Consider the following 23,186-nt stretch of genomic DNA (forward strand, 5'->3'; position numbering starts at 1 on the left):
CATATCCAGAATCAGTTTCTTCTCTTTTAGGAATGAATTCCAGTATGACAAGTTTTGATCTCTCTCTCCCCCCTTCATATGACTTATTCCTCTACAGAGGAATATTACTTTGTATCTCCCTTTTAAACTTATTTTTAATCATGTAACATTTCTGAATTTATCATGTACAGTGTGGTTTCATAAAAAATTAACTTCTTGATAAAAAGGCCTAAGTAGCTGCATTTAATAAGCTTTTTTTTTTTTTTTTTTTTTAAATTTCTTTCCTTTTTTTTTTTTTTTTTTCCTCCAGCTCTATTCCTGCTGGCTGAAACTTAGCAGCAGCCTAGCTCTATGCACTGCCAGCAAGCAGTCCATAATGGTATGGATGGTATGGTTACCTCCTTTTAGTAAAATTTTTTTACCTCCTTTTAGTAAATCAGAACTAGATTCATCAGAGATAAAGAAACAAATGCAATGTATCTGAGCAAAAGTATATGCTCTTCTGTGAGTAAATGCAGTTTTTAGAGTGCAAGTGAAATTCAAGAGAACTTGCCGTAGCTTTGGAGAATGCAGGTTCCCTTATGCTAATAACCTAATTTGGGAAGTAGCATAAACCTATTCTGAAGCATGCTGAAATACCAAGAGCAGGAGCAGCCAGGAAATACACTTAATAGTGTAAACCCAATACTCTTGGGTTTGTGCTGCACAAAACCCATTTTATCCTTTCCCCACACACAATCTGCTGAACAAGCTTGACCATGACACCCCCTACAGCAGTGCTGCTCCTTAGAAATACCATGCAGTAAGTCAGGTTTTACCCTCCTGCCCGCCTCACACCAGCCCAACCCGAGTCAATGCCAGTAATGCTGTTCCTGTGCTGACCCATCAAAAAGGAGGCTTTTAAGTCAGTACTATTTCTTCAAAATGTCCTGAGTGAATTACTCAATCACTGGAAGAGAAATCTGGGGCAGGTTGATTTGAAATCTAACAACTCTACCAGCCTCTGCAGACCTTCAACACACCCATAAAAAAAGTCAAAGAGCACAGCATGTGGTAAGAAAACGTAACGTGCAACGGTGCATCCAGAACGGCAGGGCTTTGTAAACACAAAGCTATGGGAATGGCCATCTGAATCCCGAATCTCCAGCCAGTTACGAAACAAAACAAAAACCTACACTATTACAACAAAAAGCATACCAATACAGACCTTTTAAAATAAGTTTATTAGTCAACCACAATTATAAAATTTAAATATTTATACAGCAAGATGGAAAATTTTTAAAGTAACCAAACACTCCAATTGTATTTTGCTGCAGTGTACACAGGAATGGTTTTGTTGTTTTGTTTTGTTTTTTATACAAGTTGATCCAATATCATCCTTTAGTTATTTAACAGATTCTTGAAGGTATGTTTAATTTTGAGAGTACATTTCACATTTGTCAGAAATTCATACAGAAAAGAAAAAATTCAAGACTACAATAAACTGATTCCAAAAAAGAAAAGAAAAAAAAAAAAAAAGAAAAAAGGGCAGGCACTTTGAAGTCAGCTACTCTGTAAATATGTTGTGGATAATACTGTTTGTATGTGTTGATGTGTTCATCAAAGGCTACAGACTAAAATGTTCCTTTGATGCACAAACACAAATAACATGTTCCAAATACTGTAGTTTGTTTTGCAAAACATGCATAAAAGCCCCCAAATTTTGAGAATCTTCTGTAGGAGAGAAGAAACACAAAAACAGCCAGAATGGGAGTGTTTACAAACATCTGAATAAGGCCCTTTAAAGTTTATTAAAAGTAACGTGTACTAAACCCCTTCATTCTCAGGTAATAGATTAAGAGGCCGAGACACACATCGTCTGCGAGGGTGAGGATACTGGAGGTTGGCAGTGTCAGCATCGCAAGAGTGCTCTATCAGAGGAGGAGGAGGAAGGAGCTGGGCATGACTGGACCATCTCGATCCAGCCCGTGGGGAATCCAGAGGGGGAAAGAAATACCTGAAACAATTAAGACAGGAACAAAACACCAAAACAAGAACAAAAACAAAACAAAACAAAAAAAAACAAAACAAGAAAAAGAGAAAGGTAGTAAATACAAGGAGAACCAAAGGGGAGAAAAGACATGCTGGAAAAAAAAAACAAAAGCTTTAGTATATCCATGCCAAAACCAATAGAACGTAATAGCAGAAATCAAGGCTTGTAATTCAAAACAAGACAAATCTGGAAACTGTTCTTTAAAGGAAAAAAAAAAAATACAGTCTTTTCCCCTGGAATTCATGGAAAATAATAACGTAATAATAATCTTAGCATACATTTTACAAAATTGCTAGATTGCTTTGGAAATCTAAAGGATTTTGTAGCAGAGCCATTAACATGCTTTCGCTCTCCCAGAATTCCCGTGATTTGTTAACAGCTTTTAGTAACGCTTCATTTGCAACAGAAGTTATACATTAAATACTATGCAAGTACATTTTCTGTGTATGCATCCAATTCAGATTAACTTCGCGTCACTTCCAGAATAGACATAAAAACATCATATAGATTTTACAATACTTCAAATTTAATAATGTACATTTACAGAGAATAATTACTTTCAATGAAATACAGTCTCTGTGTGTATTACGTATTTCTGCAAAATCCTCGGAGTAAGTTTAAGATTCCCAGTGAATGCAAGACTCAGAATTACACCATTTCGTCTCATTTTTCTGTCATTTTTATTAGAACTTACCCGTAATACTTGTGCATTTTAGTGTAACTATGTTAGGTACCTACAGATGTTTTCTGTCTTGTTTACAGTTCTGTGGACTTGCGTAAGAGATCAGCTATACAATTAACCAAAGTATGGGACAATCCACAACAAGCTGCATTTTGGTTTCAGTTTTTGTATGGCTCAGTTATTTGCACTTTTAGATACTCCACTCAATTTTAGTTACTCCATGGAACCATTGCCATAGGAATGTACAAACACATCAGAAAAAGTACTTTTAGTTAGGATGAAGAAAGTATGACAGTACTTACAAAACATGCATTTGAATTCATACTAAGTTTTAAATGAAGCAATACCCAACTATCAAAAGCTACCGTCTGTACAATTTTCAAAACACAATTTTCTTATTCCTTTAAAACAGTTTCATATATTACAAAGCAGTTACAAACTTGTGATGTTTAGGAATCTTTATCAAGTGTTAAACACTATGAAATGTAAAACATATCAGTTATTAAAACAATTTTAATGGAAGTTACTTTAACGGTCACTTCCCTCCTCCCATCCCAATCAAGATTCTCATTTTAAACCATGAACTAGTTTTTTAATTGGTCAAGCTTCTCAAAAAAATTTCTGATGGAAGTTTTGTTTTGTTTTAAACAAGAAGCCTCTCCTAAGTATTTTTCTGTCAGGAGTTTCAACAGTATCAAACTGCGCGGCCTAGTACAAAAAGTACACAACGTGTTTTAAAAAGGTTTTTGAATAGCATTTAGTAGTTAGCAGGCTGCTGGTGTCTTGGGAGAGGTCAAACGGCGTTGGGGAGGGGAAAAAGGAGTTCATTTTCCATTCCTGTGTGCATGCAACAAGCAGCAAAACACCAAAGTTACTCCAGTTAGCTTGGTATCAGCTCTGCTTTCTGTTAAAAAGGACATAATACAGATGGAGAAGGGAAATTGCATCACAAATCTAGACATACATAATTATATCAGCATAACAACATAACCCTACTGCCTTCTTTTCCAACAATCTACGTCATCTATTTTAAAACTATTTTGGTTGAGAACCCACTTTGATGACTGTGTTTTAACAAAGTTTTCCAAAGACCCAAATCTGCCTACGCTTCAGCTATTGTGTGTTTAAATGTCTAAATATTGAAACATAGCATCTACAGTAACAGACAAAATGAATTGTGTAGCATACCGATTTGGTCAAATGTCAGTAGATAAATCTTTACATCTTGTTAATAACCCCTGCAAAAACGTTAGCAACTGTGTTTATGAAGTTCTCGCCAACGTGATTGCAAGAGAAAAAGTGCATCTTTTCTATAACGTGGCTCTGTCCTAAGAGCATGTTCTTAAATTCCACAGCCAAATATCTGACTTTCAAAATCCAGAGCAATGGAGGAAGTCTAAAAATAATGGTCTGTTTCAGTTCACACAATGGCTGACTACCAGCATAGGGGAGAGGAGAACAAGCACTCATGGTGGGGTAGGATATGGCAGGGTAGTCTTTCTGGTAGCAGTAGTCTTCAGTAAGGAGATTATGAAACCACAGCCTATGCTAAAGAGGTATAAAACAGCCTGCATGGGGGCTATAACTTGCAAGTTTCTGCTGCAGAATCTGGCCACACACAGTCCTTAAACAGCACATAACCTGTGCAGACATCACCTTACACATGCAGGATTCACTAATTTCTAGAGTTTAGTGTGCACAAATTAAAAATCGTGTTCAGTTAATGCAGTTAAATTTACCTACAAAACAGTAATTATTGCAGTATAAAAACACAAAAGAGAAAGCAAATTAATCAGCAGTAAGAATTCAATATGAAGGAGGAAGATTAAAAAACCAACAAACTTGTATTCAATTAATGTTAGAACTGGAAAAATGCAAGTAAAATAAACTAATGCTAGCATACATGACTGTTGAAACCATACACAATGAAGTATCTTTTCCTGCTTTCCTTCTGCTACATTATCTCAGTGAAAAACAGAATCTGTCGCTGGTATTTTTGCTTAACTTTTAAACATACATCTAAAACAAGGACAGTTACAAAGCAGTGTGATCAAGTTTCTCCTTGTTCAAAACTATTTCCAGAAAAGTGTTTGGTTTTTTTTTTGTTTGTTTTAATATCGTGAAAGGATTAAAAGTGAAACGAATTGTTTACATAACTTATTTATACAGAGTAATTCAGCGTAACTTATGGTTTATTTTCCTCGTAATGCTGGCATAACAGGCACCACCACAAAGCCAAGTCAGAATAGCTTTTGTGCAAGTATTCACACAGCAAATGACATCATACTTTAAAACATACCAAACACAAAAATTAAGTGAAATTAAGAAGATTCACAGAAGAAAATATTTACTGAAATTCAGCCTCTCTACCAATTAGCCTACCTGCTGGCAGATGATCCATTGAGTGAATTCTGTAGGCTTGTGTTGGCTGAACCTAGAGAGGTGTTAAAAATGCCCTGCTGGGAACCACCATTGACCGGACTCCCGTTACCTTTCAGTATACCAGTACACTTCCAGTTGTCCATGTAATTAGCTGCAAATATACATATACAAAACCTGTTAGTTTCTGTTCTGAAGCTTAGCTTTTAGCACAGCTAAGATGCTACTCGTCTTGCGCAAATCTGAATTTTACTCTAGTACCAACATAAATATTTCAAACAGCTGAGGATCTGACCCAATAGCTGCCTGACATTCTCTGCCTACCCATTATTTAAATCTCAGTTTAGTTTGGTAGCAACAATGAGTTTGCTTTGTCTTTACTAACAATGCTGAGAAACAAGTGAGAATGGATGAGGAAACCACAACTGATTTTTATTGTTGCTTTGGGACATTTAAACAGGAAAAAAAAAAAAAAAAAGACAGTTTGCCTGAATGTTGTAACTAAAAATAGAATTTCAGGTTTTAGCAACTGGCAAAGACAGTAATTCAGTACACGTTAAGTTTTTAAAAAGGACATTTTTACATCGCTGTGATCTGGTAAAACAAGTTGAGGTTATCAGATAGTAGCTACTATTCACAGCTACCTAAATCATTTAAGTGTTTCAGCCCAGAAAGTCATTTCCTTTTCCTAAAATGTAAAAGTATATCATTCAAGGATCTTAATACTTTTACTCCAGAAATGTACTATGCTTTCTCAAATGTATTCAGCATACCACAAAGCTGATACATGAAGCAAAATACCACTTCAAGCGGATGACACACAGAATTCTTACCCTTCCAGAGCCTAACGCAGCCATCATCACCAGAGGAGGCAAGCACTGTGCCTGTAATGTTCCAGCTAACTCGCCACACCTGGGAATTGTGATTATCAAACTGTGCCACAATATGAATTTCAAATTTTGTTAATCCTCCAGATGAAGTCAATTCTTTCCTGTTAAAGAGAAGAGGGACAGTTCTGCACACAACTGTTGGAAGGTCTGGTTTTAACATGATGACTAAAAGAGAGGACTGCCTCCTTCAATAGATTTACAGAACAATCGTTAATAGACTAGGAGCATTAAAAGATATTCAGACAGAATTAAAGTCTTGCTCACTTTCTTGTCATCTTAAAAAAACAGGCTGCTAAAAAGCAATCCTGCATAAATTGAATTACTTATGCTTCCCAGATACTACCAAAGAGTATGTAGTATGCATCACATGATACTCAATGACAGTTTTCTGGTCTTCCTTTTAAGCTCACCTTAGAGGTTTTAGTGTGAAAATTCGTACGTCTTTGGTTGCTACAGCTAAAATGTGGAATGATCTTCCCAGATTTGGAGCAAACGCAATATCATGTACAGGATCCGTGACTGTCATCAGAGCTTCTGCTTTTGCATATTTCCTGTAGAGCATGAGAAATTAACCTTTAGTACCACCAAAATAACCAGTGACACAAATTATAGAAACCAGACACAGCAGAACAGGGAAAATGGCCTTAATATACATAATGAGACTTGCAAAACTAAAATCAGTTTCTTAACATAAATTACACCATTATTATGTTGTTACAAGCTGACTTCTTCAGAAACTAAATACATCAGATGCATCAACTACTACCAATAGTATGCTAAACTATAAAACAAAACAAGGATTTCAGTACAAAGAACGTTTTTGTCCACAGCTGGAAGAGAGAAATAAAAAGATTCTTTCATCCACAATCTAAAATTAATTAACACCCCAGAAATTTATTAAATTCTCCATGCTTGTACACAGACCACTGTCTGCCTTCTTTGCTGTGTAACGAACGTATTTCATTTTCTTATTTACCACATGGTAAGTTACAACAACTTTTCTTTATTGTTAATGCACAGAAAACATTGTCAGAAGCCAGGCTTAAATTCATAAAACACTTCGGCACTGTTCACGTGGCCACCACGCAATGAAAAGGGTTCTCTGCCATCATTTAATTCAAAGTGGTTGTGCCTGCACTTCCTGGCATTTTTTGGTTCTGAATTTTTAGCTGTATCAACTTTTACAGAATGCTAGTAATTCGCAGGACATTCTGTCATTATAAACATGTTTTTAAAACCATTTTTATTGTTACCTTCAACGAAACAGTACTTAGTTCAGCAAATTCAAACTTCAACTTTGGCCCTACTGATTCCTTGTGCAAAATTAAGGATAAAGAATAGTAGAAGCAGAAACAGCAATTGTCTCTTTAAAATGCTGGTGAGAACACTGGAATTTCTGTGCTGGGATAGAACAAAATTATCAAGATCTGTCACATCCATTAGCATCAGTAAGGATTCTGAGGTGAATCTCCCATCCAGAGTCTTAGATACAAAACTGAGGAGTATGATTTAACACTCCTATCCACAAATAACCACAAACGTTATACGCTGCTATTTAGCATACCTGGTATTTTCATTATATTCATAAATTTGAACCTTTGCCAATATATTTGGACTGTTGTCATCACTTCCTACAGCGATCATTGGAGAATGTGCTCTAGAGCTAGAAATAAAAAATAAATATTGTTACCTTTACAAATTATTTCACAAAAAGTAAACCAAGCCATTTTTAAACTTTACAGTTGCATGTCTTAAACAAAACAAAAAAAGTCACCTGGAAAAATTACTGAGTACTATTCATGTATCAGTGCTATCTCAATTTTGTCATCTTGAATGCTCACTTTGTACAACAAAAAGATTAATTTTATATATGCATTTTCAGTTAAGTACTTGCTGTAAGTTATATGGCTGCATCCTATGCAGTACTCTCAGTGATGGATTTAGTAGGATTTCCTTCAGGTTTTGTGGAAGAGGGAATACAAAGGGTAAATGCGCACGAGTTCTAGTTTTTAAATCAGCTTTTAACACAACTCTCTGGAGTGTTTCAATGATAAAGCCTGTGCTTTGAACCTTCAGCATGGATTATTTATGTATTCTCCTGGGCTGAGACAACCCCATCACATTCCTCTCCTATTTCTTTCTGTCCAAGCAGGTGAAGTAAATCATTGCACCCCTGAGGATATAACTACAGGAACAACACATCTCTTAGACCGTGTATTTGTGTTAACAAGGCTTGTGGTTCCTAGCACTGGCAAGGGTATGTGTCCTTGGTAGTGGCATCAAAAATTATTATCTATTGTGACATCTTAATCATAGAATCATACAATCATTTAGGTTGGAAAAGACCTCTAAGACCATCTGGTCCAATGTTTAGCCTAGCACTGCCAAGCCCACCATTAAGCCATGTCCCAAAGCACCACACCTACATGTTCTCTGAAGACTTCCAGGGATGGTGACTCAATTACTTCCCTGGGCAGCCTGTTCCAACACTTCATAACCCATAATGTGAATAATTTTTTTCAAATATCCAACTTAAACCTTCCCTAGTGCAACTCAAGGCCACTTCCTCATGTCTTATCACTTGATGCTCAGAAGAGACTGATCCCCACCTCACTATAGCCTCTTCTAAGGTAACTGTAGAGGGTGCTAAGGCCCGCCCCCCACTGAGCCAGTTAAGGAATCTCAGTTAAATTTTCTGGGATAAATAAAGAGCACTCCACAGTTCTTTAGCTCCTTACTTGCTACAAATAATTAAGGTACGAATACATCCTCACAGGGCACAAGAGAACTTTTTCAAACACTTCTGCAGCTCATCCAAACTGTCTGTATTAACAGAGCTGTCAGCAGCTTTCTTCCAGATTTGAGTAATAGACTTTCAGCATTCTGCATGAGTACTGCAGGATTTATCCTACAAAATTTCAGAACTAACTCTTCGGATGTTTTGTTTAACCAGTCATAAGACAACAACTACAGCTTTATTAACATACCTTGAAGGATTCCAAGAAATGCAACTGCAGCTTAGCTTACATGAGATTTCATGCTGCAGCGACCATTGACTGAGATTCATCACATCAGGGGCTTCATAAATCCTTACAACCCCATCTGCTGAACAAGTTGCTAACATAAGACCCATGTGCTTGGGAGCAAACTTCACATCTGTAACAGATGTCCTACTGTCTACTAGCGTGGTCCTCTTTACCTGCAAAGAAAGGCAGAAATTCTTGGCGTTGCCATCAAAAATGTATTCCCTAAGCCATTTTTTCAATTTTTTCCTTCCCTAAAAGCTAAGTCTGACAATACCATTTTTTAGGATCACTTACCTCTTCCATCGAGAACTAAAAAAACTTTATACAACTTAAAAAGAAATGACAAATCACCGCACTGATGCAATTTCAAGCAGGGATATGCATCCCATGATATTGAAGTACTGATGCCAAGAAGAGTTGCTTAGATTACACTCTTCGGGGAAAAAAAAAAAAAAAGTAACAGATAAGTATATAAGCGGTAAAAAGGTATGGGCCACATGCAGTTCAAAACTGTCCTCACTGTTCCTACTGGTGACAGGATCAGCTGTGAAGCCTAACAGTGCTGCCTTCTAATCTCAGTGCTATTGAAGTTTACCAGGAAGCACTTTCCAAGAGAAGCACAAAAACAACAAGTATTTCCGAGAAGGGTTGTCTGCAGGTTTGCAGAGGAACATCCAAGTAAGAAACACCAGTGGTAGTCACACTAATTGGCCTGAATATTGCCATTTAGCTGTCTGCCTCTATGTTTTAAAAATTCTCACTCTATTTTGGAGTATTGCCACAAATTAACAAAACATTGGAAAGTCAAGAACACTTTGTTATCAGAAGAAAACAGACCACATTCTCTGTTTCAGGAGTAGCAAGTATGCTGCAAAACCAGAAATGTCTAGTAACTGGGTATTTAGAACAACTTCATGTCCAATTTTCTGTGTAATTCTGGAGTTCGAACAGTTTAAAGCTTTGGCCCATTATGACAAGCAAACAAATCAATGTGGCACAGCAAATCTGTTTATATGAGAACACAGAAAAAGTGAATTAATATGTTAAAATCTTACCCAGTGACTCTGGCCTCGGAGTTTATCATTTGACTCTCCCACTATTTCTTCCCACACAGCTGCTGTTCTATCAAAAGAGCAGGAAGCCAGGACTTGCCCAAATTCAGGATGAGCCCATGTCACACGCCACACAGATCCACTATGTGTCTAGAAGATAACACCAAAAGGCTACAGTCTAGAAAAACATTATATTATTCCAAGTGATCACAAACGATTTTTAAATACATTTTCAGGACTGCCTGCCGTAAAGCAGAAGCTAAGTTGTAGGAAGTAGTAAGACCATTCCTGTGAAGCCTATTATATTTTATCAATGGCTCAATGAAACTGCTGAATTTGTTTATTTCTGTAAATGCTACCAAGTTTTGTTGCTATTAACTATTAAAAGATATTATTACAAGCTTATTTCAAGGCATTATTTATTATTCCTTTAAACCCCAAGTTCCAAAAAAAATAGTTGCAAGCTATGATTCTGCCTTGACGCATGAAGTACAGCTTCATTTTCAATTTTCAGCTACTACCATGCCCATTCCCAGCTTGCCTGTACTTTTCCAAAGCACGTGCAGGGCACCACTTATCTTTTTCTTCTTTACAAGAAACTCCTCTTTCATACCTAGTCAAGTGAATGCTTCTTTTTTCTAGAGAAGAGGAATTCAAAAGTTTCACTTGCACTTCCATTTACAAGGATTACTGTATATATATAGTAGTATATATATATACACTTTATGTTCTATTTTATACAAGTTTAAGGACAAATTGGAGGCTGAATGCACTAATTAGCTACGTTGATGAACTACTTTCTATGTACAGTTCTCAGAAAGGTTATGGAAAATAACACAGCAGTCAGATGTAACATTTACCAGCCAGACCTCTTCCTTTTTTCCCCCCCCTCAGTCTACAATATGCAAAAAAGGAAATATTAAATTAAAAATAAAGGTACTGATTCCAATTCCTCACTGTCACCGCTATGTTTACTGATAACAAAGTCCGTCAACGTAAGTACTAATAGTGTAAGACTGCATGCTAGCTTCTGCTTTAAGTGAGAGGCACTGGAGATGTTTTACAAATGCAGAGATGAAGTATTTTACCATAAGAATAACAACTTAAAATTCACTAACATGGAAACCTGGTAAAAATGCACGCAACGTGTCTTTACACACTTCAGTACTCAGTGTAGTCCCAACAGGTAATGAGGTTTGATGCTTACTAACGTGCATTTTTCCTGGTTGCGCTTTTATCCCCTCAGCCTAGGATGTACCTTTTTACTGCTAAGAAGTGGTGCGAGTTTTAAGACCGATCAGAGCTTATTAGTGATGGTCCTCTTGAATGAGAGGCGGCTGAAACTCGATGATCTTTAAGATCCCTTCCAACCCAAACCATTCTAATATTTTCAGAAACACAAGATGTACAAAATATATATTTCTACTCTAAAATCAGCAAAAAGTAGGCACGTTTCTAAAAAATAAAAGTAAGAGTATCACTGTTTAATGATTATAAATACAAACCTTCCAGCTCGCAGTGCAATGCCAGTCCCCGTTTTCGCTTTTGTCCCAGACCTTTTGAGAAATCAAAATATGATCACACAGTTTGTACGTACAGCTTACTAGGTAGTACCAAAAACCACAGCCATTAAAAAAAAATGTATCACTGAATATTTTATTCTAGAAAACTCTACCTAGCTCAGTATACAACCACATTTCACCCAACTTTGAAAACAGCCCTACAAGAGGCAGGGAGAACATACCTGCAAAATCCATAATCACATGAAGTGTATCTTTTTTAAACAATGTTATTCATAGAAGACAAATTGTTACAATTTTCAACACTCCATTTTTATCTTCTATTCCAAGAGTAAATTATTTAGTTTTATTGTACTGGTCTCAAGGTCCTCACCATGTATGTCCTCAGACACAGTCCCAAACCCCTGATGTGGCCCCTGAAAATCACCCCCAAGAAGAAGAGAACAGGATAGTTGGAAGGGGTCTACAAAGTTCACCAAGTCCCACGGACTGAATCCAAATTAATCTAGCGGAGTAAGGGATCTTATTTTTATTTCTAGTATTTCTCAATTGACTTAAAACCACATTCAAGTCCCTTAACCTTTCTTTTTGTCAGTTTCCCATAGATCTTAATCATCTTGATGATCTCTTTTTGAAAACTTGTTAATACGTGATCACAGAGAAGAGGCTGCTTGCTTGTATGTACTGCGCTCATGTGCCAGCAGGACAGGACTGCCGGGGTGGCCTCTGTGAGCAGAGCCCAGCAGCTGCCCTGTGTCAGAGCAGAGCCAGCTCCAGCTGGCTCCAAAAGGGACACACTGCTGGCCAGAACCAAGCCAGTGAGCAACAGACTGGGCCTCTGAAAGGGCAGATTTAAGGAAGGAAAAAAAAAAAAAAAAGCTATGCAACAGCAGCTGGGAGAAAGGAATGAGAAGTAGCCCTGCAGACCTCAAGGTCAGTGCAGCAGGAGGTGCTCCAGGCAGGCAGCAGCAGTTCCCCTGCAGCCAGTGCAGGGAGAGGCCCCTGGTGGAGCAGGCTGCCCCCCTGCAGCCCAAGGGTCCCACATGGAGCAGATCTCCATGCTACAGCCCGTGGAGGAGCCCCCGGTGGAGCAGGTGGATGTGGCCTGGAGGAGGCTGCGGCCCATGGAGAGCCCCCGCAGGAGCAGGCCCAGGGCCGGAGCTGCAGCTCATGGAGAGGAGCCCACACAGGAGCAGGAGCTCTGGGGGGAGCTGCCACCTGTGGGGGATCCGTGCTAGGGCAGTTTGCCCCTGGGGGATGGACCCCGTGGGACAGAGCCATGCAGGAGCAGTGCTTGAAGAGCTGCTGCCTGTGGGCAGCCCATGCATGACCAGTTCAGGAAGGACCCCACGTGGAGTAGGGGCAGGGAGCAACCGTGAAGGAGCTGCGGAGATGAAGCCTCAGGGACCAACTGCAGCCCCCATTCCACATTCCCCTGCACGGCTGGGGGGGGAGAACATGGAAGAGAGTAGACGGGGGGAAGGTGTTTTTAGTTTACTTGTAGTTCTCACTGCTCTAGTCCGGTAGTGATAGGCAATAAACTATAGTTTACTCCCTATGCTGAGTCTGCTTTGCTTGTGATGGTAGTTGGTGAGGGGTCTCCCTGTCCTTATCTCAACCCTTGAGCAACCCCACTGTAATTTCTCCCCCTATTCTTTTGAGGAGGGGGTGTGACAGGAAGGCACGGTGGTGCTTGCCCCCCCCCCCGCCCTCCTCCGAAGGGATAAACCACAAGAGGCAGTTGCTGATCCACATTTGACACTGCTTTGTACAGAAGGACAATTTTCCCATCTATTTATCAGCTTTACCGTATATAACTGCTGCCTGCAGATTCAGTTCCCTAAATCCCCTTCGTTCCCAAGCCTCGGAACGAGCCGCGGCCCCGACGGCCTCCCCCAGCCTCACCCCGCGGCCCGGCGAGGCGGCGGCCGTGAGGGGAAAGCTGCAGGCAGCCCCCGGCCCCGGCCCCGGCCCCGGCCGCGGCCCCCCGCTCACCTTGACGCTCTGGTCGCTGGAGCAGGTGGCCATGCGCCGCCCGTGGAAGTCGAAGGAGACATCGTGGATGAGGTCGCGGTGATCCGCCGCGATGCTGCGCGCCACGAACATGGCGGCGCGGGCCGGCCCCGCCAACCGCCGCCTCCAACGGCCGCCAACCGCCACTCCCCCCTGAGGGGCCGGGCGACGAAATGGCGGCTACGCGCCGCGGGGGCTCGGCCCCCCTCAGGCAGCGCCCGGGGATTCTATCAAGATGCTAGGGTTTAATTATTCTGATGGTGCTACGTAAGAAGGAGTTGAGATATTTAAAAATGCCGTGTCACCCCAGTTCAGGGAAAACAATTAATATTTGAACAATTAATAAAGTTTGAAAAATGAGGAGCTAATGATTGGAAAGGAGTAATGATTTCTTCTTTGTGGTGATGAAGTGGTGTTGCACGCTTCATTTCCTACAGAGAACCTCACTGTGGACGATAAGGCCATGGACAACCCGCTCCTTTCTTTTTCCCCCAGCTGCACGCAAGCACTTCAGAGGTTGAGATTTCAGTGTCTTCTAAATTGCAGGTAAAATTAAAGTTGTACAATAGGAAAAGCAAGAAAAATCGATTATTCCTCACACTTCCAGTGATGTTATTAAAGACGTATTAAGCTCTTCATGCTAGAGGAAAAATACTCATTTAAGGACAAAAACACCCAAATAACATCCATGCGCTTATTTGGACTGCTAAGCAGAACAATTTTATTTTTTTTTTCCAGCCTTAAAGACAATTATATTTTGAAACTTCAGTTACTGCTTTATCCAAATAGTTGAAAAGTGAGTGCCTGGTGAAAACATTAATGCTGTTTTATAAGTTTTTAATTCATGGCAGTGTCTCTGAATGGTTGGTTGTGTTAGCTGTTTCTGGGAAATGTCATTTACTGTAAACTGTTAACTATAAAGAACTGTATCTTTCCCCCCCCTCCCCCAAGAATTGGTTCTAGTTAGTGAATCATCTGTCAAAAAGTCCATTCTCCTGCAGTTTTTAGAAATGTAATGATTTTTTCAATACTCAGACTGTGTTAAAATAAGTGAATTTATATTTTTCAACTGCTTAAATGTAGTTCATTTCTTCATACTGTAATACAGGATAGTGGAGACAGGGCAAAATGTCAATTATTTATCAATCTGATAAATGTTTAATTGGAAATATAAATATATATTAAAACATGATGCATGCATGATTTCTTTTGCCTAGCAAGTTTATTGTATTTAACAATAAAAATAACACATTTCAAATCAAGAGTAAACTCATCTCTTAAATTTGCATTTGGTCAGCAAGCCAGCAAATCCATCATTCTTACATTTTACTTTTTTTTTTAATAAATGTACACATATACAATTATTTATTCATTTAAGTACATACTACCCCTGTCCTCAGTCACCAGAATCAATGCAAATAGGCCAGTTTACATTAATTTAGGTAGACATACAAGTTCATCCTTGAAGGGATACGTTTCCTTCATAGCTGACAGGAGACACCTCCAGAAGCTGTAGCCTGGTGCTCCATCTCCAATTGCTTTGTCAATGCCTGCATCTCTAGCAAGGGATCCCGGCCACCTGCCTTCCCTGCCTTCTAATTCCAGACTATTGGCTCTGATATCCCAGCACCAGAGCAGCCAGGTGACAAGGTGCTCACCTAGACAACGACCAAGATCTTTTTGCATGTCTCATAGCTCATGCTGGTATAGGTTTCAGGAAGAATCATAGAATATTGCAAGTTGGAAGTGTAAAAAATGGCTCTGTCTTCAAAATAGAACTATAATCAAAGTTTACAGTTTATTAAAGGAATAGAGGTAAGCAAACAGCGCTGGGTGTGCTGGGAGTCTCTGCTCCACCAAGACGCACAGCAGTTATATCAGACAGCTGATTTTTATGCTCCTAGGCTAATACATATTCATTACTACTTATATTAAAAAACAAGGTAATTATAATAAGTTTCTGGAATCCAAACCCTGATATGCATGCTCCAGTAGGAGTCTCCGGTGGTCCCTCTGGGGGTCTCTCGTGCTGAAGGCTCATAGTCTTCCTCCCTCTTGTCCTTCTCCTTTGTCCAACTTGGCTGTATGTCAGAGACTTGTACAGCGTCCCCTGAAAGTTTTGTCTTTTAGTCATTCTTCAGGTTTCCCCTTCTCCTTAATCTCCTGGCCAGATATCAGAGACTTGCATAGTGTTGCATACAATAGTCATAATAGTTAGCAGTTATTCTGACCCCCCCCAGATATCAGAGACTTCAAGGAGAAGCCTACAAATACATTCCCCTTCAAGCTCTCTATTGACACAAATTGCTAAAACATTCCTTTGCAAGATACAAGACCTATATACATTAACAACTCTGTTTTTCTTAGACTTGTGGTTATACAAGGGTATGTAAGACAGGTCACATTTGTCATACCATGCAGCCCTAGAATTGTTCCATATTGACACGAATCAGATGAACACATTTCACAGAAGGGACCTATAAGGATCAAGTCCAACTCCTGGCACCACACAGATCTACCCAAAATTTTAGACCATGTGACTAAGTGCACAGTCCAAACACTTCTTAAATTCAGACAGGCTTGGTGCAGCAACTACTTCCCTGGGGAGCCCGTTCCACTGTGCGACCACCCTCTCAATGAAAAACCTCTTCATGATGTCTAGCCTAAACCTCCCCTGCTTCAGGTTGACACAATTCCCTGGGGTCCTATCACTGGTGATTAACAAGAACAGATCAGTGCCTGCCCCTCCACTCTGCCTCGTGAAGAAGGTGTAGACTATGATGAGGTCTCCCCTCAGCCTCCTCTTTTCCAGGCTGAACAGGCCCAGTGACCTCAGCCGCTCCTCATACGTCTTCCCCTCTAGGCCATTCCCCATCTTTGTCGCCCTCCTCTGGACACTCTCCAACAGTTTTGTGTCCTTCTTGTACTGTGGTGCCCAGAACTGCACACAGTACTTGAGGTAAGGCCGCTCCAGAGCAGAGTAGAGCAGGACAATCATCTCCCCCAACTGACTAGCGATGCTGTGCTTGATGCACCCCAGGATACGCTTGGCCCTCCTGGCTGCCTCCACTGCTGGCTCACATTCAACTTGCTGTCAACCACAACCCCCAGATCCCTCTCTGCGGGGCTGCTCTCCAGCATCTCATCGCCCAGTCTGTACATAAAGCCAGGCTTGCCCAGTCCCAGGTGCAGGACACAGCACTTGCACCTGTTAAATTTCAAGCTGTTGGTGATCACCCAGTTCTCCAATCCGTCCCCATCTCTCTGCAAGGCCGCAGGGGGGTACAGAGATTGTACCCACTCTGTCGTCCTCCTTGCACAGAAGGACGTTCACCCCGATAGCTGAGACACTGGTTTGTACAGGTGGGAATGAAGGTACATTCTCATTAACTTGATGGACCTCTTCATATAGTTTCTCCACAGCCAAGATGCAGGCCTGTAGAGAAGAGGAGAGACTTTCTTCCTACTGCCACTGTTGTTTAGCCAATTCATACACTGTGGGTTCCTTATGGTCTTTCCAGGTCTTCCTCCCAGAAAGGGAGAGTTCACAAGTGGGGGAAAAACATCTGACCTTGACACTACCTCAGAAACTTCTAACAGTTACACCTTTCACGCTTTTTCTTCAGGGAGCCAGTCTATGGAGGAGTCAGCAGGAAATGTCCAGCAATAGGTTATTTCTTTAAAATTATCTCCTTGGAGCTATAACTTCTGGTAATTTAAAGGCCTTTGACTTGCATATTGTGAAAACAGCATTTCTTTTATGAACTGCACATTCTCTCAGTTTCCACTCAGTGAGAGTAACGATAATGCCACCAGTATCTATCCAAATCTGTTTCTACTTACCACAAGGCATAATGTGAGTTCACATCAAGGCACATTTTTCACACAGTCTGTTGTTTAATCTTAACAAATACTTAAGAACATTCAAAGTCAGGCTTATTTGTAAGCACTTGAGCTTCTGAGTTCTGGGTTTTTATTATTATCAGATTTTATTTTTTAAGGGCTGGCAAAGGTGCTTAGAATCCATGTAAGTAATTTCACTGAAAACAGACAAGGTGAAGGAAGTACTCAAACTCCTCAACATTAAACAACTGTAGAACCCAGGAACACTTACCTGCCAGCTCCTGAACTCGAAGCACTTCCAAGCTACTTCACAAGTCGTACCACCACGCTTTTACTGTACAGAGAAAGCACCACCAACGGCGCTAGTTCATAGAGTCTCCAAAACTATTTCACAGAGACGGTGGAAAACACAAAGAGAAAGCAGCCTGCTGGGGGAACACTGAGTCCATTCCACCATGACAGTAGAAAAGCACCCTAGAAAATTGAGACCTCAAAATCCTCTGGAGAAGCAATTCCCCCTATGACTCCTCATGCTTACTATATAGCAAAGGTCAAATGATCCCCACCTGGCAGATTTCACCTAACAAAAGGGGAGCCAAGAGACCTTGTGGAATAGGCTCAACTACATGGATTCAACGTTTTAAGGTCAATTGCTCCTTATCGCTAAGACAAATCACCTGACAAGGGGCTTAGTGGTTAGAACTGAACTAAGGAATTAACTACAAAAAGTGCATAAAGGTCACATACCAGCTAGTAATTCTGCGAGGAAAACTAGTACAGAGCACTTTAAAACAAGATACATAAATATAAAAAAAATAAAATATATATATATAAAAAATAAAAAAGAAAGAAAGTAACAAAGAAAAAAAAAAAAGGACCATAAAAGCAAAATCATTCTCACATTTTCATCTGTCTAGTCGCGAAATATAAAAAAAAATAAAGCAAACAGAATGCCTTTCCTGAAAGGAAGGCGCCCCGCTTCTGCGCCCCGCTTCTGCGCCCCGCTTCTGCGCCCCGCTTCTGCGCCCCGCTTCTTTCTGCGCCTCACTTCTGCGCCTCACTTCTGCGCCTCACTTCTTTCTGCGCCTCACTTCTGCGCCTCACTTCTGCGCCTCACTTCTGCGCCTCACTTCTTTCTGCGCCTCACTTCTGCGCCTCACTTCTGCGCCTCACTTCTGCGCCTCACTTCTTTCTGCGCCTCACTTCTGCGCCTCACTTCTGCGCCCCACTTCTGCGCCCCACTTCTGCGCCCCACTTCTGCGCCCCACTTCTTTCTGCGCCTCACTTCTTTCTGCGCCTCACTTCTGCGCCTCACTTCTGCGCCCCACTTCTGCGCCTCACTTCTTTCTGCGCCTCACTTCTTTCTGCGCCTCACTTCTTTCTGCGCCTCACTTCTTTCTGCGCCTCACTTCTTTCTGCGCCTCACTTCTGCGCCTCACTTCTGCGCCTCACTTCTTTCTGCGCCTCACTTCTGCGCCTCACTTCTGCGCCTCACTTCTGCGCCTCACTTCTTTCTGCGCCTCACTTCTGCGCCTCACTTCTGCGCCTCACTTCTGCGCCTCACTTCTGCGCCTCACTTCTGCGCCTCACTTCTGCGCCTCACTTCTGCGCCTCACTTCTGCGCCTCACTTCTGCGCCTCACTTCTGCGCCTCACTTCTGCGCCTCACTTCTGCGCCTCACTTCTGCGCCTCACTTCTGCGCCTCACTTCTGCGCCTCACTTCTGCGCCTCACTTCTGCGCCTCACTTCTGCGCCTCACTTCTGCGCCTCACTTCTGCGCCTCACTTCTGCGCCTCACTTCTGCGCCTCACTTCTGCGCCTCACTTCTGCGCCTCACTTCTGCGCCTCACTTCTGCGCCTCACTTCTGCGCCTCACTTCTGCGCCTCACTTCTGCGCCTCACTTCTGCGCCTCACTTCTGCGCCTCACTTCTGCGCCTCACTTCTGCGCCTCACTTCTGCGCCTCACTTCTGCGCCTCACTTCTGCGCCTCACTTCTGCGCCTCACTTCTGCGCCTCACTTCTGCGCCTCACTTCTGCGCCTCACTTCTGCGCCTCACTTCTGCGCCTCACTTCTGCGCCTCACTTCTGCGCCTCACTTCTGCGCCTCACTTCTGCGCCTCACTTCTGCGCCTCACTTCTGCGCCTCACTTCTGCGCCTCACTTCTGCGCCTCACTTCTGCGCCTCACTTCTGCGCCTCACTTCTGCGCCTCACTTCTGCGCCTCACTTCTGCGCCTCACTTCTGCGCCTCACTTCTGCGCCTCACTTCTGCGCCTCACTTCTGCGCCTCACTTCTGCGCCTCACTTCTGCGCCTCACTTCTGCGCCTCACTTCTGCGCCTCACTTCTGCGCCTCACTTCTGCGCCTCACTTCTGCGCCTCACTTCTGCGCCTCACTTCTGCGCCTCACTTCTGCGCCTCACTTCTGCGCCTCACTTCTGCGCCTCACTTCTGCGCCTCACTTCTGCGCCTCACTTCTGCGCCTCACTTCAAATATTGCACAGAAAGAGACTTACCCCGATAGCTGAGAGTCTGGTTCACAGAGCTTGGGTGGAAGATCACTTCTCTTCAAGTACTGCTTTTGACCTGCATATTGTGAAAACCTGTTTTTTTTTTTTTTTTTTAAATGAGTGACAGTACATTCTCACAATTTCCACTTAGTCGAAGTAGCAATCTTTCCACCAGTATCCATCCCAACCTAATTCTACTTACCACAAGGCAAAATCTGCATTCACATTAAGGCACCTTTTTCACACAGCCCGTTTTTCAATCTTCCAAACAGACAAAGGTGAAGGAAGTACTCAAACTCCTCATCAGTAACAACTACAGAACCCAGGAACACTTACCTGCTGTCTTCTGAACTCGAGTCACTTCCAAAGTGCTTCGCCGCGAAATAGTGCCACCAGGGTTTTTCTGAAGAAGCCACCACCAATGTAACTAGCTCATAGAGTCTCTAGAACTATTTCACAGAGAGGGCAGAAAACATGAAGGAAAAGCAGCCTAGTAGGGAACACTGAGCCCGATTCACCACGAGAGAAAAACACCCTAGGCTACCCAAGCCCCATTCTCTCCTGGGGAGGCAATTCCCCCACACGTCCTCAGGCATCCTATATAGCAAAGGTCAAATGACCCACACCTGGCAGGTTTCACTTAACAAGGGTGGAGCCAAGAGACCTTGTGGAATAAGCTCATCTACCTGGCTTCAGAGTTTTAAGGTCTATTGCTCCTTATCACTAGTAGAAATAACCTGACAAGGGGCTTAGTGGTTACAGTTGACCTAATGAATTAACTACAAAAGGTGCCCAAGGGTCATATTTTTGTTAGTCATTCTGTGAGCAAAATTAGTACGGAGCCTGTTAAAAAAATAAATACAAATAAATAAAAGAAATTAATAAAAAAGAAAATGACCTTAAAGGCAAACTTGCCATCATAGATTTTCATCTGTCTAGTCATGACAGATGGAGAATTTAGCAATCAGAATTCCTTTTCTTTATATTAATGTTATTTACATTTTCTTCTCTGAGATCCCTTCTTTATGCAGGACTTTTCTAAATCTAGCCCCATGACCTCTGACTACACTATTTGTAGAATCATAGAATATCCTGAGCTGGACAGGACCCATAAAGATCATCAAGTCCAACTCCTGGCACCGCACAGGTCTACCCAAAAGCTTAGACCACGTGACTAAGTGCACAGTCCAATCGCTTCTTCAATTCAGACAGGCTTGGTGCAGTGACTAGTTCCCTGGGGAGCCTGTTCCAGTGTGCGACCACCCTCCTCTTGGTGAAGAACCTCTTGCTGACGTCCAGCCTAAACCTTCCCTGCCTCAGCTTAACACCGTTCCCGTGGGTCCTATCACTGGTGATTACGGAGAATAGGTCAGCACCTGCCTCTGCACTCCCCCACGCGAGGAAGCTGTACGCTGCAATGAGGTCCCCCCTCAGGCTCCCCTTCCCCAGGCTGAAGAGGCCCAGTGACCTCAGCCGCTCCTCATACGGCTTCCCCTCTAGGCCCTTCACCATCTTCGTCGCCCTCCTCTCGACACTCTTGAGCAGTTTAATGTCCTTCTTGTACTGTGGTGCCCAGAACTTCATGCAGTACTCAAAGTGAGGCCGCTCCAGCGCAGAGTAGAGAGGGACAATCACTTCCCTTGATTGACCAGCAATGCCGTGCTTGATGCACCCCAGGGTATGGTTGGCCCTCCTGGCTGCCAGGGCACACTGCTGGCTCATGTTCAACTTGCTGTCAACCACCGCCCCTGGATCCTTCTCTGTGGGGCTGCTCTCCAGCATCTCATCACCCAGTCGGTACGTATAGCCAGGGTTGCCCCGTCCCAGGTGCAGGACCCGGCACTTGCTCTTGTTAATCTTCCTGCGGTTGGTGATCGCCCAGCTCTCCAATCTGCCCAGATCTCTCTGCAAGGCCTTTCCACCCTCATCTGAGTCTACAACTCCTCCAAGTTTGGTGCCATCAGCAAATTTGCTCAAAACACCTTCTAGTCCTACCTCTAAAACGTTTATAAAAACATTGAAGAGGACCGGCCCTACAAATGAAGCCTTGAGGGACCCCACTAGTGACCATGCACCAGCCTGATGTGGCCCCATTTACCACAAGCCCTTGAGTCCTGCCTGTCAGCCAATTGTTCACCCACCATATGATGTGTTTGTTAAGTTGTATGCTGGACATTTTGTCCAGTCGGATCCCACGGGAAACTGTGTCAAAAGCTTTGCTCAGGTCCAAAAAGATCACGTCAGTTGGTTTCCCTTAATCAACTAGATGGGTGATCTTATCATAAAAGGAATTCAGATTTGTTAGGCAGGACCTACCCCTCATGAACCCATGTTGGCTGGGACCAATGACTGCATTGTCCCCCAGGTGCGCTTCAAGAACTTCAAGGATCATCTTCTCCAGACTTTTACCAGGCGCTGATGTGACACTGACAGGCCTGTAGTTGCCACGGTCTATTTTCTTGCCCTTCTTGAAAATTGGTACGACATTTGCCAGCTTCCAGTCCACTGGGACCTCTCCAGATTCACAAGATCATTGAAAAATAATTGAGAGAGGTCCCGCGATGGCGTCAGCCAGCTCCTTAAGCACCCTGGGATGAATCCCACCCGGTCCCACGGACTTGTATAGATCCAGGTGGAGCAGCAAATCCCGCACACGTTCAGGGTCGGTTGGGAGTTGATCATTCCCACCATCGTGGTCCTCCAGCTCAGGGCACGCGGGATGTATCTACTTCAGCTGCGTAGAAGCTATCACGCATAAATGCAGGCTCTGGATCCTCACTCACTATTCAGGTCAAGGACTGGGCTGCAAGTTTTGGCTTTAATTTGGTTACGTGCCTACATTGCTGTTTCCTGGCAGGTCATGGGAAGAAGGTTGGCTGGCTTGCGGCAGCTTACGTGCACGTGGCTTTTAGGCTGCAGCCAAAGCGTTCCTCTAGATCTGGAAGTTTGAAGATGGTTGGAAAAGCCATCTGAGTGGTTAGAAAGCTGCCTGGCAGAGAAGGACTTGGGAGTACTGGTGGCTAGTCGACTGAATATGAGCCAGCAGTGTGCTCAGGCGGCCAAGAAGGCCAACAGCATCCTGGCTCATACACAAAACGGCGTGGCCAGCAGGACTAAGGAAGCCATTGTGCCCCTGTACTTGGCTCTGGTGAGGCTGCACCCCAAGTACTATGTTCAGTTCTGGGCCCCTCGCTACAAGAAGGATATTGAGGGGCTCCAATGAGTCCAGGGAAGGGCAACAAAGCTGGTGAGGGATCTGGA

At 42.6% G+C, this 23,186-nt stretch overlaps 1 protein-coding gene across 1 annotated transcript; it reads right to left on the reverse strand.

The window, feature by feature from the left end:
• Nucleotides 1-1,183: 1,183 nt before the first annotated feature.
• SEH1L (SEH1 like nucleoporin) lies at nt 1,184-13,692 on the reverse strand. The gene is made up of 9 exons (XM_084306906.1): nt 13,556-13,692; nt 11,546-11,596; nt 10,044-10,190; nt 8,950-9,161; nt 7,527-7,625; nt 6,373-6,513; nt 5,906-6,063; nt 5,076-5,226; nt 1,184-1,975 (listed from the first exon to the last, which is right to left on the reverse strand). The coding sequence occupies exons 1-9, from the start codon at nt 13,664-13,666 to the stop codon at nt 1,786-1,788; spliced, it is 1,260 nt and encodes a 419-aa protein (XP_084163032.1). The 5' UTR covers nt 13,667-13,692; the 3' UTR covers nt 1,184-1,785.
• Between the last annotated feature and the right edge of the window lie 9,494 nt (nt 13,693-23,186).

The sequence above is a fragment of the Netta rufina genome, assembly GCF_964035555.1.
Source record: "Netta rufina genome assembly, chromosome: 2".
Lineage (NCBI taxonomy): Eukaryota > Metazoa > Chordata > Aves > Anseriformes > Anatidae > Netta > Netta rufina.